The sequence below is a fragment of the Acanthaster planci genome, linkage group LG20 (genome assembly GCF_054643075.1).
Source record: "Acanthaster planci isolate LZ-2023a linkage group LG20, COTS_SCS, whole genome shotgun sequence".
NCBI lineage: Eukaryota > Metazoa > Echinodermata > Asteroidea > Valvatida > Acanthasteridae > Acanthaster > Acanthaster planci.
In genome coordinates, this window is record NC_141796.1 from 8617160 (window position 1) to 8632129 (window position 14970).

At 43.9% G+C, this 14970-nt stretch overlaps 2 protein-coding genes across 2 annotated transcripts; both read right to left on the reverse strand.

Annotated features, from left to right (window-relative positions):
* Positions 1-1299: 1299 nt before the first annotated feature.
* LOC147795899 (DNA damage-regulated autophagy modulator protein 2-like) lies at positions 1300-5006 on the reverse strand. The gene is made up of 7 exons (XM_087130493.1): positions 4806-5006; positions 4604-4657; positions 3988-4055; positions 3402-3553; positions 2786-2972; positions 2319-2398; positions 1300-1532 (listed from the first exon to the last, which is right to left on the reverse strand). Exons 1-7 carry the CDS (start codon positions 4925-4927, stop codon positions 1368-1370), a joined length of 828 nt encoding a protein of 275 aa, XP_086986619.1. The 5' UTR covers positions 4928-5006; the 3' UTR covers positions 1300-1367.
* A 694-nt stretch (positions 5007-5700) lies between these two features.
* Positions 5701-12447, reverse strand: LOC110974972 (DNA damage-regulated autophagy modulator protein 2-like). Its single transcript, XM_087130494.1, has 7 exons — positions 12073-12447; positions 11444-11497; positions 9581-9648; positions 8908-9050; positions 7957-8143; positions 7257-7336; positions 5701-6549 (listed from the first exon to the last, which is right to left on the reverse strand). The coding sequence occupies exons 1-7, from the start codon at positions 12156-12158 to the stop codon at positions 6355-6357; spliced, it is 813 nt and encodes a 270-aa protein (XP_086986620.1). The 5' UTR covers positions 12159-12447; the 3' UTR covers positions 5701-6354.
* Positions 12448-14970: the final 2523 nt, after the last annotated feature.

Consider the following 14970-nt stretch of genomic DNA (forward strand, 5'->3'; position numbering starts at 1 on the left):
AGCGGAGCCAAGCTTTTCTCGTTGGAGGGGAGCTTTACTCTAGAAATATGAAGTGTACCCGTCCATTGGGTCAAGCTCAAAAAAATTTTAAAATGTATTTGCTGACTCAAAATACAATTATACACAGCAGTTTATGCCTATGGCACATGTACTAAGTCAAAAAAGAGCATCACAAAAATCTACCAAGGTTTTCAGCACAGTCTCCGCTTTCTCTCAACATTGTTAGGATATTTCGCAACCTTGTTTGACAGCGACTCTCCCTTTTGTCTACAACCAACCGGAAGTTACGACCCCACAACGAAAAAGCACGCAACTGCTTTTTTTTTCTGAAATCAACTACATGTACATGCGTCAAATTTTTGCAGGAACATTTCTTCGGCTAATTGGATCAAAGAAACCTACAGCTTCGTGTACCATTAATTTTACTATTTTCCAGAAATGAATCCACAAACAGATTGAAATGCTCCTTTTTATACGGCATCATCCTCTTTCGAACTGCACACCTAAAATACTTATAGATTAATCCGAGGAGACGTCACGTGGTGGTACCTCATCATTCCCGCGTTCTTTTTTTCTCTTTCTATGTTTTATTGAGCAAGACTCCCGCGTTCTTTGCACTGACGGTGCGCGCGCGCGCATTTCGACCAGACAAAGCATCCTATTGGCTGAAGATGCATAATGCGCTTGTTCCACTTCCAGCTCTCCACCAGTGTGGTGCCACCGAAGTCGTGGTTCTTAATTTCTAGTGGCCGGATTGGTTTTGGTCCAACCATCGATGTAGATTTATATATGCAATCATACGTATGAAGCCAAACCACAGTTCACAACCATGCACAATGCATGACATCTATGATGCTCAACCAACCATAAAAACTTCACGTGAGAAATTAGGCTCCTACAACATTCGAGCTTTATTTTCCTTAAAAAAAACCCTCCCTGTCCACAATTTCGACCTAGGGTTCGAACTCACATCCCATTCATCACAAACCGTTATGCTGTAACCGCTTGACTACTTCGAATCATACAAGCGGGCGGTGTTTTTACTGTTGATACGGCTGCAACGCGAGTCTAATACACATTGGACATGCGCAATACAAACACAACCACCGTGATAGCTCTGTAGTCCGACCAAAAGTACCTATTGAAGTCAACGTCAGGGTGCCCTCGAAATGACGGCACCCGACTGACCATCAACGTCAGGGTGCCCTCAAAATGACGGCACCCGACTGAACATGAAATCTTTGGCGGAAGTCGTTAACCAGTATGCACATGTCCATCTGATGTGGACCAATGCCGGACGTGTCAGGTAGAGTTGACGTCGTTGCTATACGGTCCCGGTCGGCCCGTAGGTAGTCTGTGTCAATGGTTCAAACGCTAGTGGGTGCTGCCGAAGGAATCAATCTTCTTGGGCACCACAGCTCTCGTACCCGCTTGATGGTCTTCAGCTCGTCGTAGTAAGTGATGAGGAATAACGTGAACGTCAAAGCCATCAGGTACTCTGCGACTGCACTAATGATGTGGTCCACATAGCCCTGGGCAAGAGGTTGAGATCAAACAACACTGAGTAAGAGGCATTCGCAACGTCGCAAGTTTCACTCAAGGCGTTTCAGGTATACTGTCGTTCGAGGATTGTTTTTTATTCAGGGAGCAAAATATGAAAAGATACATCGTGATGGCGGTCGAGAAATCGTAATTGGGAAACCATCAAAGACCAATACTGTACATCACGTCTGAATCAAGTCACAAGCTATTCAAATGAACTGCAACAAAAGCATGTCATTCTTCACCTCGTTCATACGGTGCCTGATCTTGTCCTATTTTCTCTTCGACGTTATAATCAAAGCGGTCTTACCTATTTGCTGCCACCAAAGGGGGAGTTTGAGTGGCCTGGTACCCAGGGTATATTTTGTGTGCAGGTTATCAGGGAAAATCGACTAAAATTCACAAAGTGCAGCAAAATCAAAAGACCCCAACTACTTATAGAGATCTTTGGGTCCGGAAGCCGCCACGGTCTGACACTGGTTGAAATTTTTCAACCCCTTCCACTGATTTTAGGTACTCAATATCCACGATTATTGAGCGTGTCAGTCGCTTCTCTTTACAGATTTTCATGCATGAATAATTCTTTAACAAAGTTCACGTGCAAGTATTTCTTGTGTTGCTTTGAATAGTGAGTTCCACTTTAGCACAACTTCGATTACGCTATGGACGTAAAAAGCACCTAAAAGTAGTACACCCCAGACCAAAATAAGGTCCTTTCGTAAACTGTGGCTTCTTGCCGTATATCATTGATACGGCAGGGAACCAGCTATACGCACCCCATCGTCTGGTCCCCAATGCATGTGGTCAGCAAACGTTCCGTTGAATTGCTGGAAGGCTAAAGTGATGTAAACACTAACTGTATACGGGTAGCGTTAAGAAGCCATCTTGGTACAGCTTGTCATAGTGAGAACAGAGAAAGCAAACAGGCAAATATGCATGGGGTGAGTAAAGTAATTTGCGCTTAGATTTGGTGTAAAATTCTGCAAAACTGACTTGCGTTTTACACCCACTTGGTTTCAGAAATCCCGGCGCGCACCCCTCTGCATTTACCGGTTCACGGGTATTTGTTAGTCCGTCCTAGCGATAGTGTGCAATAATTGGTGGCTGCATATGGCTGCTGTATTACTGACGTCCCCTTCATCTTCTCTCTCGAGTAGGACCTCAATTAATCAAAGCACGATGGTCAAATTTCACCAGTGACTATACAAACACAGTCAAGATACTTCGCGGGTCATAAGGATACAGGTGATGAAGAAGATGGCACAGAGAGCCGTGAGAAAGAAGCGCAGGACAGCCATAGCCCAAGACCAGAAGTCGGTGGATAGTGCATAGCTGATCCGGCTCTGGAGGTAACCGTAAATCACGCCAAGGCCAAAGCACAGTACAGAACCCACAACATGAATGGAAGTTTGAACTTGAAGGTTAGGTTCCTGTATGCAGACAGAAAGAACAAAACTTCTGTCCTAACCACCGTCCGTTATATTGTCAAAAACAGAAAGGAGCTTCGATCGTTCGGAGATTGCATCGGGTTGCATGTTAATGGAGAGTGGCCTTGTCATGAGGGTTCGTCACTCGTAGTTAGACCAGTGGCTTTGGGAAGGCCACGTCATCCCAACTTACCTCTTTGATCTCCACCCAAGAGTGTTAATTGGGTACTGGCGGTAGATGGGAAAACTCGTGACGGTCTAGCACATTTGGATCATTTCAAGCTATGCTAAAACCGAAGTATAAACGGGAGCCATTATATAGCCACATTATTCGACCCGTCACAAACTTTGCTTTTTTACTCTTTATAATAGTTGAGTGACATTACCGTTTCCAGGTCAGTGTTTCCGAATTCCAATGTTTTCGTCTCTTACCAAGCCTACTTGGAAATTTGCGACCACGCTCAGGCCGAACACAGCCAGGTAGCCCGGAGTACGAGAGGCGCTGTTCCACCTCAATACGTCGGCAGGAACGTCCTTGCGCCGGTTCGCTACCTGCCAATAACGCAGGTATATCAAGGCTCCAACTGTACATGTCAGGACAAAAAGGAAATACTTTTGGTTGGAATTTCTCGATCCTAACGGTCAACAGTACACTTTGAAGAATTGGCCCGATTTGGACCTACAGGCCTATCAGTAAATCCTTTGACCAAACGGTCAAGAGTACACTTTGAAGAATTGGTCCGATTTGGACCTACAGGCCTATCAGTAAATCCTTTGGCCAAATAACGATGCTTGGGGAAAGTGCAAACAAAACTCCATCAGGTGCTCGTACACTCTAAAAACTCTCGGGTCAGGTAGACCCAGAATTGAGTCCCATTCGGCGTGACCCTTTTCTGGGTCAAATTATGACCCAGAGTACGATCCGAAAGGGGATCATTTTTGACCCAGAAACGGTCACGTCGAATGGGACCCAATTCTGGGTCAATTAGACCCGGAAGTTTTTAGAGTGTACACTTACTTAAAACACTTGCAGCGTTCAGCATTTGGCCAAATACACAGCTCTCCGGTTGCAAGGCACCAGTGTCACTGTGGGGAAAAAAGAGATTCTGACCCAACTCGGATCTATAAACGCCAAAAAACTGACATAAAATTCTACCCACAAATTTTAATGAATGTGATGCTAGAACAGTGTGCTCACGCTTGAAAACTCAATTTAGCAAAATGGTTAATGGTATTCGATTTGTGAAGTGAACGCGTGTAGAAAAAGGGTACAGGTTTTACTATCGTATCCCGTCCAGAAATGGATAATGAAAAAAAGTTGAGAACTCAGCGAAACACACACTTAAAATTTTGGTACAACTCAATTCGAAAATTAACAGGTGGAATTCCGTTCAAAGCGAGTTGAAAATTGGTGGATCTTTCTCTTCAATTGGTTGACATTGTGTGAAAGTTCATGCTATATTGTACCTTTATAGGCAGTGGCGGTCTTTTCCTTGCACTATGCCCCATATAAATAATGAATCAAAGCATGTATGGATTTCACTGGTTTTTCTCTTCTCAACCTTTTACGATTTGAGTAAAATATGGAAACCTGCACCCGTCCCAGCAAGTCACGAGTAACAGCTAAACCTCACCTTATATACGGTAGAAAAGGGTAAACGTGATGCAGTCGAACTGCGATGATGTATCTGCAGTTGATAAAAAACATTCAAGGAGCTATAAGTCATTTGGAAAGTCTTTGATGTGTTAAATGTTGTTGCATGGATCTGTTATGAAGTAAGCCTATAGGCCTCATTCTATTCCCAACTGTGTAGGCCTAAACCAATCAATACTCACGGCACGACGATGCCCACGAGCAACAAAGCTCCAGCGCCCAGCGGCACCCACCCAAAGCCATGACCACTCAACATTCTGTCAGCATTGCTTCTGCTCCCGGTCAAACTCCTGGAAGTTAGCATTTGTAGAAAACTATATCCTTTGATGGGATGAGAGGACCCTAGCCCCTGGCCTAACAGACGGACCGCGCCGGCGAATGAAATCGTGTGGGTATTCACTACGAACCGTTCAACAACACTGTTGATGCGGGAGAAACTTCACAGGTGCATGTTTGCGCACCCCAATCGATCTCGGATGTACATATATCGGCTAATTACGCAACCATCATGTGGACTTCTCAGTCATAGCGTGTCTGTGTCCGTCCACCAAGGGCAGCCGATATTTTAGACGTGCTGCGGATCATGGCTGGACGAAGTCACGGCTCGGTCATCTGTGACCACTCACTAACTCGGCATGTGTAGGTGCACACACATTGCAGCGCACGCATTCGCCAGCGAATGACACGGCACGCGGTCGTTTTTCATTAGATATAGTGATACCGTTGACAGGCAATGGATGGTTTGTAGCTCCATGGTTTAAGTGTTTTCTGTTGCTTCCAGAAGAATTCTTCGCGAGCTTAGAAGCAAAGCCTTATGGGAACTAAAATGCATTCAGTCAGTCCACCTATGAGTTGCACAGATTTCCGAATTTCGTCATCGCAAATGCTGAGGAAATTGACTGCTATTTTATTCACGCATTTTTATGTGATGACATTTCGTTTTCTATAGACCAATGTTTGAACAAAAATTCCATTACACGAAAAAGATCCAGGAACGTGATACAAAATCATGCGTTAGCCAAAACAGGCGCCTAGAACCCTCGAAAAAAGATTCACAAGTGTTTCCACAGCTTGAAATATGATAGCACTGACAAACACCTCTTTATTACCGATTAAGCACATTAGAGAGCAAGAATTCTAGTGTTCGAAGCCATTGAACCTGTATACCAGCTATTCAAAAATCAGCAAAATGTTTATCGTTAAAAAACGTCCAGTGGAAGGCGCAGAACACCTTGCTCGCAGTGCCTTAATTGCTGGTCAAAAAATGATTACCGGAAGAACTTTGCTGTCCAGTTCTACACCACCATAAGTTTACACATGTAAGCCATGTATGCCACCGACTGCTGTGATAGTGGTCTGTTATAGTGCAACATAACAGATATGCCCGAATCCATGCCGGCCAATATTTTTCACGGCTGGCTATTTTTTTTTCATTTTCAAGCGAATTCTGTTTGGATTAACCCCGCGTGTCCCTTTTGGTTAACTAACAGAAATAAATTGGCTCTCAATATATACAAATGGGCCTACGACATAGAATTTGGAAAAAGATTGGTAAATACAAACCTCATTAATTTTAAAGAAAAATAGAAATAAAGCACCGTTTCTGTCTGTGACGTCCACAAAAATCTTGAAAAACAGTTTAATATTTGCCAGTTAACACCTTGGTAAAATCGGGATAGTTACATGAAACCCCTTCCGTAATTTTGGGGAAGAAATCTTAAAAGTTTCTCCTCAGATGAGGGACACAAGAGGATCGCCAGCAGAGACCACATGGCCTTCCACATGGGGGCGCTCTTCCGTCAGATCAACTTTCCTATCCGGTGACTGGATCGAGCTGAACTCTTTGTAGAGTGATAGGGTGAATATGAGGAGTACGATTCCCAACGAGTACTCGGATGCTGCGCTGTAGACGTGGTACATATAACCCTGCGATCAAGGTTGACCCAAAAAAATTCGACGTTGAACACCTTAAACTGATCACAGAAATACGAAATTCTGGCCTCGACAAGATAATGGCTATTTGTCGTACTATGGAAATATCTTCGATCACTGTTAGATTGTTTTAAACAAAACGAAAATACACCAGTACTAATACAAAATAATGATTTGTATGTTTCATTAACAGATAACTGAACTGAATGGAGTGGTAAATCTCATATTTGACCCAAATCTATGACTGGAAGACAAAATTTAATGATACAAGGAGGTGGCGCTTGGTGGCGCTATTAAGGTCTTTGAAGGTTTGACGTCATCATTCTGTGACCGTTGCCATTTAGCTAGCAACGTGCGCGTTTGCAGGTTCAAGGATTGCACACGAAACAGTGTAACCAAAGCTGCAAAATGACCGCTGAAATGATTATGGGAAATGAGTATGTCCTCCCCTTCAGAAACTACAAGGACTGAGTAGAAACCGCTACGCGCCCTAAGATTCGGTAAGTTTTCTTTCTTTTCCACACCAGGGATCACACGTTTAGGCGGCATTGGAAGGCAAGGGCTTTGTACCACAAGTATAGGCTCAGGTTACCCTTCTATGCATTTGTTGTTGCTAAATTAAAATAACAAAGCACAGCCTCCAAGACGCCAGTAAAGCATAATCTCTGTTCTTTTAACCAGATCAGTTTCATTGTACCTACCCCATCGTACGGGTTCCAGTGCATGGTGTCTGCGTATGTTCCGTTGAATTCGGCATTTGCCAGTTCTCTAAATTCAAGGACTGAATAGGTCGAAGGTGAAGGAAAATTAAGGCACTGCACACGGCTGTATCACATACGAGGGCGCCACCACGGATGTGGGCCTAGTATTATATATCCTGACGTTTAATTAATTAAAGTTAATTTAATTAATTAAAGTTAATTGATATTTGATTGTTACCAGCGCAGTGTCGGCCTTTGGATTACACGTGTCACTGTGAACTCGCAATAGCCTGTACTTCCCGAAAATTATCTTCTACAGAAATAAAATTTTGGCAGTGGTATTGCTGTAGTCCATTCTCAGAAATCATTTGCCCAGGAAGACCTGAATAAATTTATTAGGACAATCGATCACTTCAATCTGCACCAGTAGCCAAAATAATGGGATCCAAGCAATCTCAACTTGCTCGAACTTTGTCAACTTGGAAGAACGAGAGCGCAACTCATGTTTATAGAAAATTGCCTCTTGCCACTCCTAAATTAAGCCCTGACCATCATGGGATCATCACTGGACGATATCTCTCGGTTGATTTTGTGGTTTGGGGTGGGGTTTTTTTTGGGTTTGGGGTTTTTGGGGGTTGGGTTGGGTTCTTGGGTTGAGTTGGGTTCTTGGGTTAGGTTGGCTGTACATTTCAAAGGATACAAGTGACCATAAAAAATGCCCCCGCCAGTGACAGAGCGAGCCGTAGCAGGGTCATAGCCCAGGACCAGAAATTATTGGCCAGCTTATATGTGATCCATGTCTGCGTCCAGCTGTACAGGTATCCGCTGCCGAAACAGGTAAATGCGCTGCATAAGTGCACCTCCGTCTCGACAGCTTGTCTAGACTCCTGCAGAAAGGTCGAAAATGATAGAGCAAAGACTTCTGAAATGTTTATGTCAGGTCGTATGTGCAAAGTAGCACTGTGCTCAAAATGTTTGCACCTTAAAGCATTCCATGTAGGCTCCCATCAACAACCACTTCTCAGCGACATCAAACTCTCACGTCTTCCACTCGCACCCACCATAACCCTCTTCATACCAAGTTTCAGTAAGGTCTCATTTCTCTTACAAACCTCCGGGAAGGAGTTTATAGGCGTGCGAAATCCGAAAGCTGTGGATGTGCCATGCACGTTGTGGCCACGCGGAAGTGTTGACGTATGACTGTTACTGTTTAAACTAGTCATTGAGGGCTCGTAAACATTACGTAACCTGTGATCGTCCCGAAATTAAACCCTTACCGGTGCCAGCATGCTAATATATATGGGACAGGCCGTATTCAAATTCCTTGGCTACGGCTATTACGCACGACTCGGTTGACAGTGCTTCCATGCAGCCACTATCGTCGACTCGTATGTAGTTTCAAGTCGCAGCCAAGTAATTTGGGCAAACTTAAGACTTAATTTGCAATCGACCAGTAGAACTTAAAAGCAAGCACGCAAGCAAGCAAGAATTCAAGCAATCAAACAAGCATTCAAACGATTACTCTATTTATCTATCTAATACTCTATCAACCAATAAATCAATATCTAGTTTATTTATCAATAATGCCATTACTAATAAATTTTTTTGTAACCACGCTAAGAAAGAACACGGACTTGGAAAAAACATTAACCTCGTTGATCTGTACGTTGGCCACAAGGCTCAGGAAGAACGCAGACAAGTAGCCCACAAACGCCGACATTTTGTTCAACTCCAGCAGTTCTGTTGGTCCGTTCCCAGCTACCTGTTTGTAGCGGATGTAGATCATGACGCCAACTGTTGGGATGAAGAGGGTAACATGTCAAGTCCTGGACAAAATGGACTCAGTGGATGAGGTCACATTTGTCTCCTTCACCCGCCCCCTCCCCCTCTCTCTGTCAACGTCAAGTCCATGCGTCGGTCTACTCTATGTCCCTTTGGTATAGCAACCTCGACTCCATGGGCTGCGTGCACGTTCCTTTATCGCGCAAGGCATGGCGGGAACCAACATGACGCGGCAAGATCGTACCTATTGATCATACCTTGAGATTCGGAACAGTTCATTAGACTGTATCAGCCGATAGTTATTTCAGTATGCAGTGCTTGTACATTTAAACAAATGACAAACTTGCACAGGAGAAAATTACTACAATATCACTCTCAAGACGAACTTTGTTTGATGCAGCTAAAGGGGCATCGAAGACTCACATATTCTTGTGACGTACACGCAGGGATTTTTCCCCACTGAAAGCTCCACAGTCCCTTGGAATTTGTACAGAAAGACGATCGGGGATTGGATATTACAACAAACGTTTACAAAGACTTACGTAATACGCCAGCCATGTTCAGCATCTGGCCAAACACGCAGTTTTCTGGATGCAGTGCGCCCGTATCGCTGGAATGTGAAAAACAAACCCCGGTTTGATCACAAGCTAACGTAAGAAAGGTACGTGTACATTGCACTTTACCGTTTTGGGGTAGTGATTCACGGTCATTGGAATGGTTTTAAGCTGAATTATGTGGTAACACTGCGTTTTCATATTCAACATTCCGAGTTCCATGTTTCTACGGTTTCGTAAAATTTATGAAATGTGTGGGTACCTCGAGAGGTACGTAGGGCCTACCTGTATTCCGCATATACTCGGTGTTTCAGGCAGAAGCATAATTATTTCTGAGAGGCACCTAAGAACATTTTCCAAGGAAGCACTAAAGGTATGAACAGTAGCGTGATGTGCATAGTTTGTGTACATTTCGAAATTTCGAAGGGGTTATTTGGGGTCACAGACTTCCGCTGCAGCGGGTATGTCTCCCCCCTTCGGTATACATGTTCACCCCTGGTTTTAGGACACCGGTAAGCGCTACAACTGCACATCGCTGCCCGTGGCAGAATTTGATGGTAATGGAAGAGTCGAAACTTTAGCTGAAGCACTCAAAGGGGCTGCAAGCGGTTTCTTTTAAGACAGACATTAAAAATGCACTTTAATTTGTGTCTCGGTTTCCTTAGTTTCAACTTTTGTTTCCCTATTTCAAAAGGGTATATTTCACTCCCTTTTTCGTTCTTATGCTGGTGAATTTTTGCTCTTTTCATGAGGAAAACTGTGATGTCACCCTAGGAAGATAGCCTGTTTGATACATTGGTTTGTACGCAAAAAGTCCTATATTTTTGTAGATTTTGCTGAACTGAATTTTCTCTTCGTTGCCGATCAGTTGTTGTTTATGTGCATAGCAATGTGTATGCATTAATCCCTTTCACAGAAATGTTTTCAGTATAAATTCAGGGTCAACAATTCAAACAGAAAAACCTACGCACTGAATTATGTCTTCCCTGATAACCAAGGGTGGGACGTTTACACGTTTCACGGTTTAAACGAAATAAAGTTCCAAATCCGTTTACAGATTTTCCCAAACGTTGAAACGGAGCCGCCCCTTTTAGAGGTTTGACCTATCGATTGATGTAATTTGGCGTTCTTTTTTTTTTAATTATAAACGATGTCAGTTACATACTGTATTATTCCCTTTCGGCGTCCATGTACTTTTTGACAAAACAAGATTCTAAAACAATAAACGTTGCTTGTTTTGAACGCCCCAACATCAATGTACATTTTTTACATAGGTTGTACCGTGTGCATTGTTGAACTATATAATTATGCATATGAAAACACAGAGGTAGGCGGCGGCCTCTGTAAAGTGTTGGCTAAACGTTAAAACGGTAGGCTTATGGGAAGGTTTTTGTGAACATTTTTCAAATTAAACGTTAATTCCAACCCTTACTGATGGCATCACAGTAACAGCGAGTGTTTGTTGTCCAGAAAGGTATGGAATCCATAATCCGATAATGTTAAGTGTTTCAAAAAGTGCCCCGTTCCGATAGGCCTTTAATCAAATAGGAATGTAGACGACTTTCCCCACACTGAAGAAGAGAACAAGGCTGCAGAAAAATTGTGTCTAAGAAACTTGATTGCAGCTACACTTTAACCTCGCACATCCCGTGACTGTTCAATCAATCGGTTTCACTTTGGGGCAGCTACATGTATACGCAATCAGCCTCGCCATGCATGTACATTGATTCCGGAAACCTCACATTAGAACGTGCTTCAGCTGAACAACACGGGTTGAGCAGAGGAGTGCAGCGGCCGGATATTGACAGGATTTTGGTGAGGAGGATGGACATACTGGAGGCATATTCTTACCTAATATATGGCAAGACAGGGTACACATGACCCAACCGCACTGCAATGATGTACCTGTAAAAGAAGAGCAACTTTGAAAATGGCAGATTGATGTCTTTCGTGGGGGGAGAAAGGCAAATACGGCACGAAATGAGGTCATTTGGGCCGCGGTGCCTGAAGTCTACATCTCTACGAGGGTTAGAGAGAGTGTCTATCGTCTTACTCTGGTCTCTTTTCGTGTCTGAGTGAGCCATGGCGGCCTTCCTGGGAATAAATTCTTTGAGTGCAGTTTATACGTGTCACGAGTTCGTTGCAGCTTATATGCCATCATCATTTTGGGCGAGCTGCGAAGCAAGTGCGAGCCTGTCATACCGATTTCTGTCTTCTGTCCGTCCGGCCGGCCGTCCGCCCTCAAATGTTAAAGACTTAGTTTTTCCTAGCAGGTCCATAGCCTAGGTGTTTAAATGTGCCATTGAGTCCCTGTTTGCTTCTTCTTGGAATTCCATCATATTAAATACTGTATTTTTAATACATGATCCTCACTTCCATCTGACACCATGATCAAACGGTCGACATCCCCGAGTCCCACCCCAGTGGAAATGAAACAATGTCCATAAAATACCCCGACGTCAAACAAAATGAGAACTTACGGCACCACGAAGCCGACCAACAGACACCCACCGGCTGCCAGCGGCAGCCACCGGTAGCTGGCACTCCCTAATCTCGGGAGGAACATGGCGACGACTCACTGCTGCGTCGTACCGGTTTAGGCCTAATAATTAGATTTGAATATCGCCGTCCGTCTCCCCAGATCGCGAAACGACACATTAACCAAAACTCACCACTGAGGTCGATCTAGGCAAAGAACATGGTCTAGACCTGACTGGATTAGAAAATAATCGATGAACCCTTACGAAATGGGGAAGTTTATAGTGTACGGTAAATGAAGGTGACCGTGATGTGTGGAAGTAGAGACAACTTCCGTTTACAATATATCGGCGCTGACTGTTCAAGGAAGGTCAACTTATAACCTTGGCCAGCTATGGAATGTATGAACGAATGAAAGTGCGTTGCTACGGAAGCGTATAAAGGCCACATGCAAAAAAAATTCGGGTTATTTCCTCGTCGCAGCGCGAAAGTAACTCCCTGCTACGAGAAACTCGTTTTTTGCAGGTGCCCCCTATACACACCCGTAGCCTACCATGCTTTGCACTGCATAATAAAAAACTGTCACGCTTGGCTAGCTACAAACGTACAAAACGCATTCCAGGGCACCAGGTAGGCTACAAAAATACTTGATATAAATCGGCATATCATTAGTATTAGAAATTCCGAGTTCATTCAGCCGTGACTTTAATTAACGCACACCATATCGTTCAATAACTTAATTCTGAAAAAAATTACAAAATAATTTCAAATATATGGAATTAACAGGTCCGCAGTGGGTTCTTGGCCGGGACTGAAAAGTTCATGTTTGCTGTAATATTCCAGGTGTTTTTACGGAATCTTTCAAATTATGTACTTCTGTCAATATGTGGTCTCGCCAATGATAATCCTACAGTACAGTGTGGCCAAAGTGCAGCGGAGATCGGGGCCCAGGGCCAGTGTGGTGTGGTCGAGTGCTACGGCGAGTCCATGATGGCACAAGTCCGCCAGTCTCAGTCCTATGCTATTTCAAAAAAAAATCAGGAAAAGGTGCTTAACGGACCGAAAACTAGGCGTTTCGAAATAAACTACCGTGTCCGCCTCCAAACAGGCTTCCAGAGCTACAGCATATGTCACCATGATATGTCACTGACATAACGCATGGACCGCTGGTCGTGCGTGCATAACGGCGTGATTTTGAAAAGTACCCGGTTCGTAAGTGAATTCGTCACTAAGGCAGACGCGCCACTATTTGCAGGCTCTCATTGGACAATTGCTGAAGCTGCGCGTTAACTTCCGGTTCCTTGGTTCCATGTAAACGGCAATCACTGCACGTAACCCTATGTGCAGTGCACGTGTGCTGTGGGCGTGGTTTAAACTGAAGTAACGTCACACTTACGAACCGTATGGGCAAACCATACGGCACAATGAGCGAAGCGACGGATGGCAGCGCGTTCAGTGCGCATTACGCGCAAGGCACTTACATTGCCTGTATTCAGTGCTCCCAAAATAAGTTCACTTTTTTGCTCTTTCGTTGTGCTATCTCATCTTTTCAAACGTTACAGCCGCATTGCTTGAATCCTTATTGGCCAGATTAAGTAAATAGAGGGTTTTTTTACAATGGAAAAATGGCTTCATAGAATTTTATGGCTGGATTTCTTCAACTGTGCGTAAATCCCATGTAGTTTTGAATAGGACGTGGCGGTCCATACGTTTATATGTCTGTGCCAAGACATAACCGTGCAGACAACAGATTTGGAATCTGCCGATCTTATTGTGGGGATTCGATATTTGACAGTACACCATAATTATTTGTGTCTGTTTTGGGGTCCGAGTACTTCGCAACACCGGCCCACTGTTACGTGCTCACGGGAATTTCCCCATGTGAGAATTCTTCACTGCTAGTTTGCACGTGACCTGGTTGGATTGTGATAACCCTCACGCAGTGGCCATACCCGCGTGTTTGTGTACAGTGATGTAGTGCCATTAAACTTGATGGCATTTGTAGTGGGTCTTCATGCCAACACAGAGCATAGATTGGTACTCGTGCACTCGTCCTGCACATGTACATGTGAACACAAGTTGTGCCTTACCGGGACACCTGGGATTTTCATTCTGGCCTTCGACCTTCAATTTTCAATGGTCTTTACTCTTGACTCAACATTCTCTTGGCACAACATTGATTATCGTTTCTGGATGTAATTAACAATAAATAATTGATACAAGTAAAGACTAGTAGATGAGTCTCAAGCTTTCCTTTCTACCTCCATGCTTTAATTAGGGGGCGAACCCCCGCTCCATCCAGTGAATTAGGGGTAGGTCATCGTATTCCCGAACATTATGCGTACTTTTCTCCGCGCAACACGCACACGAAGTTTACCGATGCTGCTTTCCGGTTCGTTACTTCGTTGTATGCATACGTGCACGCACCACTGATTACAAACTCCCATTGGATGAAAACTTCGACTCGTTAAACTCCGGTTCCATGGTTCACTAACTTTATGCGCAATGGGCGTGGTTTAAAACTGGCGTCGTCACACAAAGCAGGCGCAATCGACTAACCTCGCACGGTTTGCATGCACCACGCTGGCTAACAGAAACACTGTCCACACGGTCATTCTAACGTGTAATAGTTAACATAATAATACAATTTTATATACACTTCTCATAAACGCAGTTCACTTTCATTCTGTCGAACCATAAAGGCCCTGACAAAAGTTTCTGGCAAAGGAAATCAAATTCTGGTTTGAATGATTTTTATCTCCACCCTTTCAGTCGTTTCATTTTAACCAAATTGCATTTACGTACTGACATCGTCAAGCAGTCCTTGTGCTCCACATTCCCCCAAGGTAAACCAACTGCAGTCGAACACAGGAAAGAATAGCACGGTGAATACAAGGTCA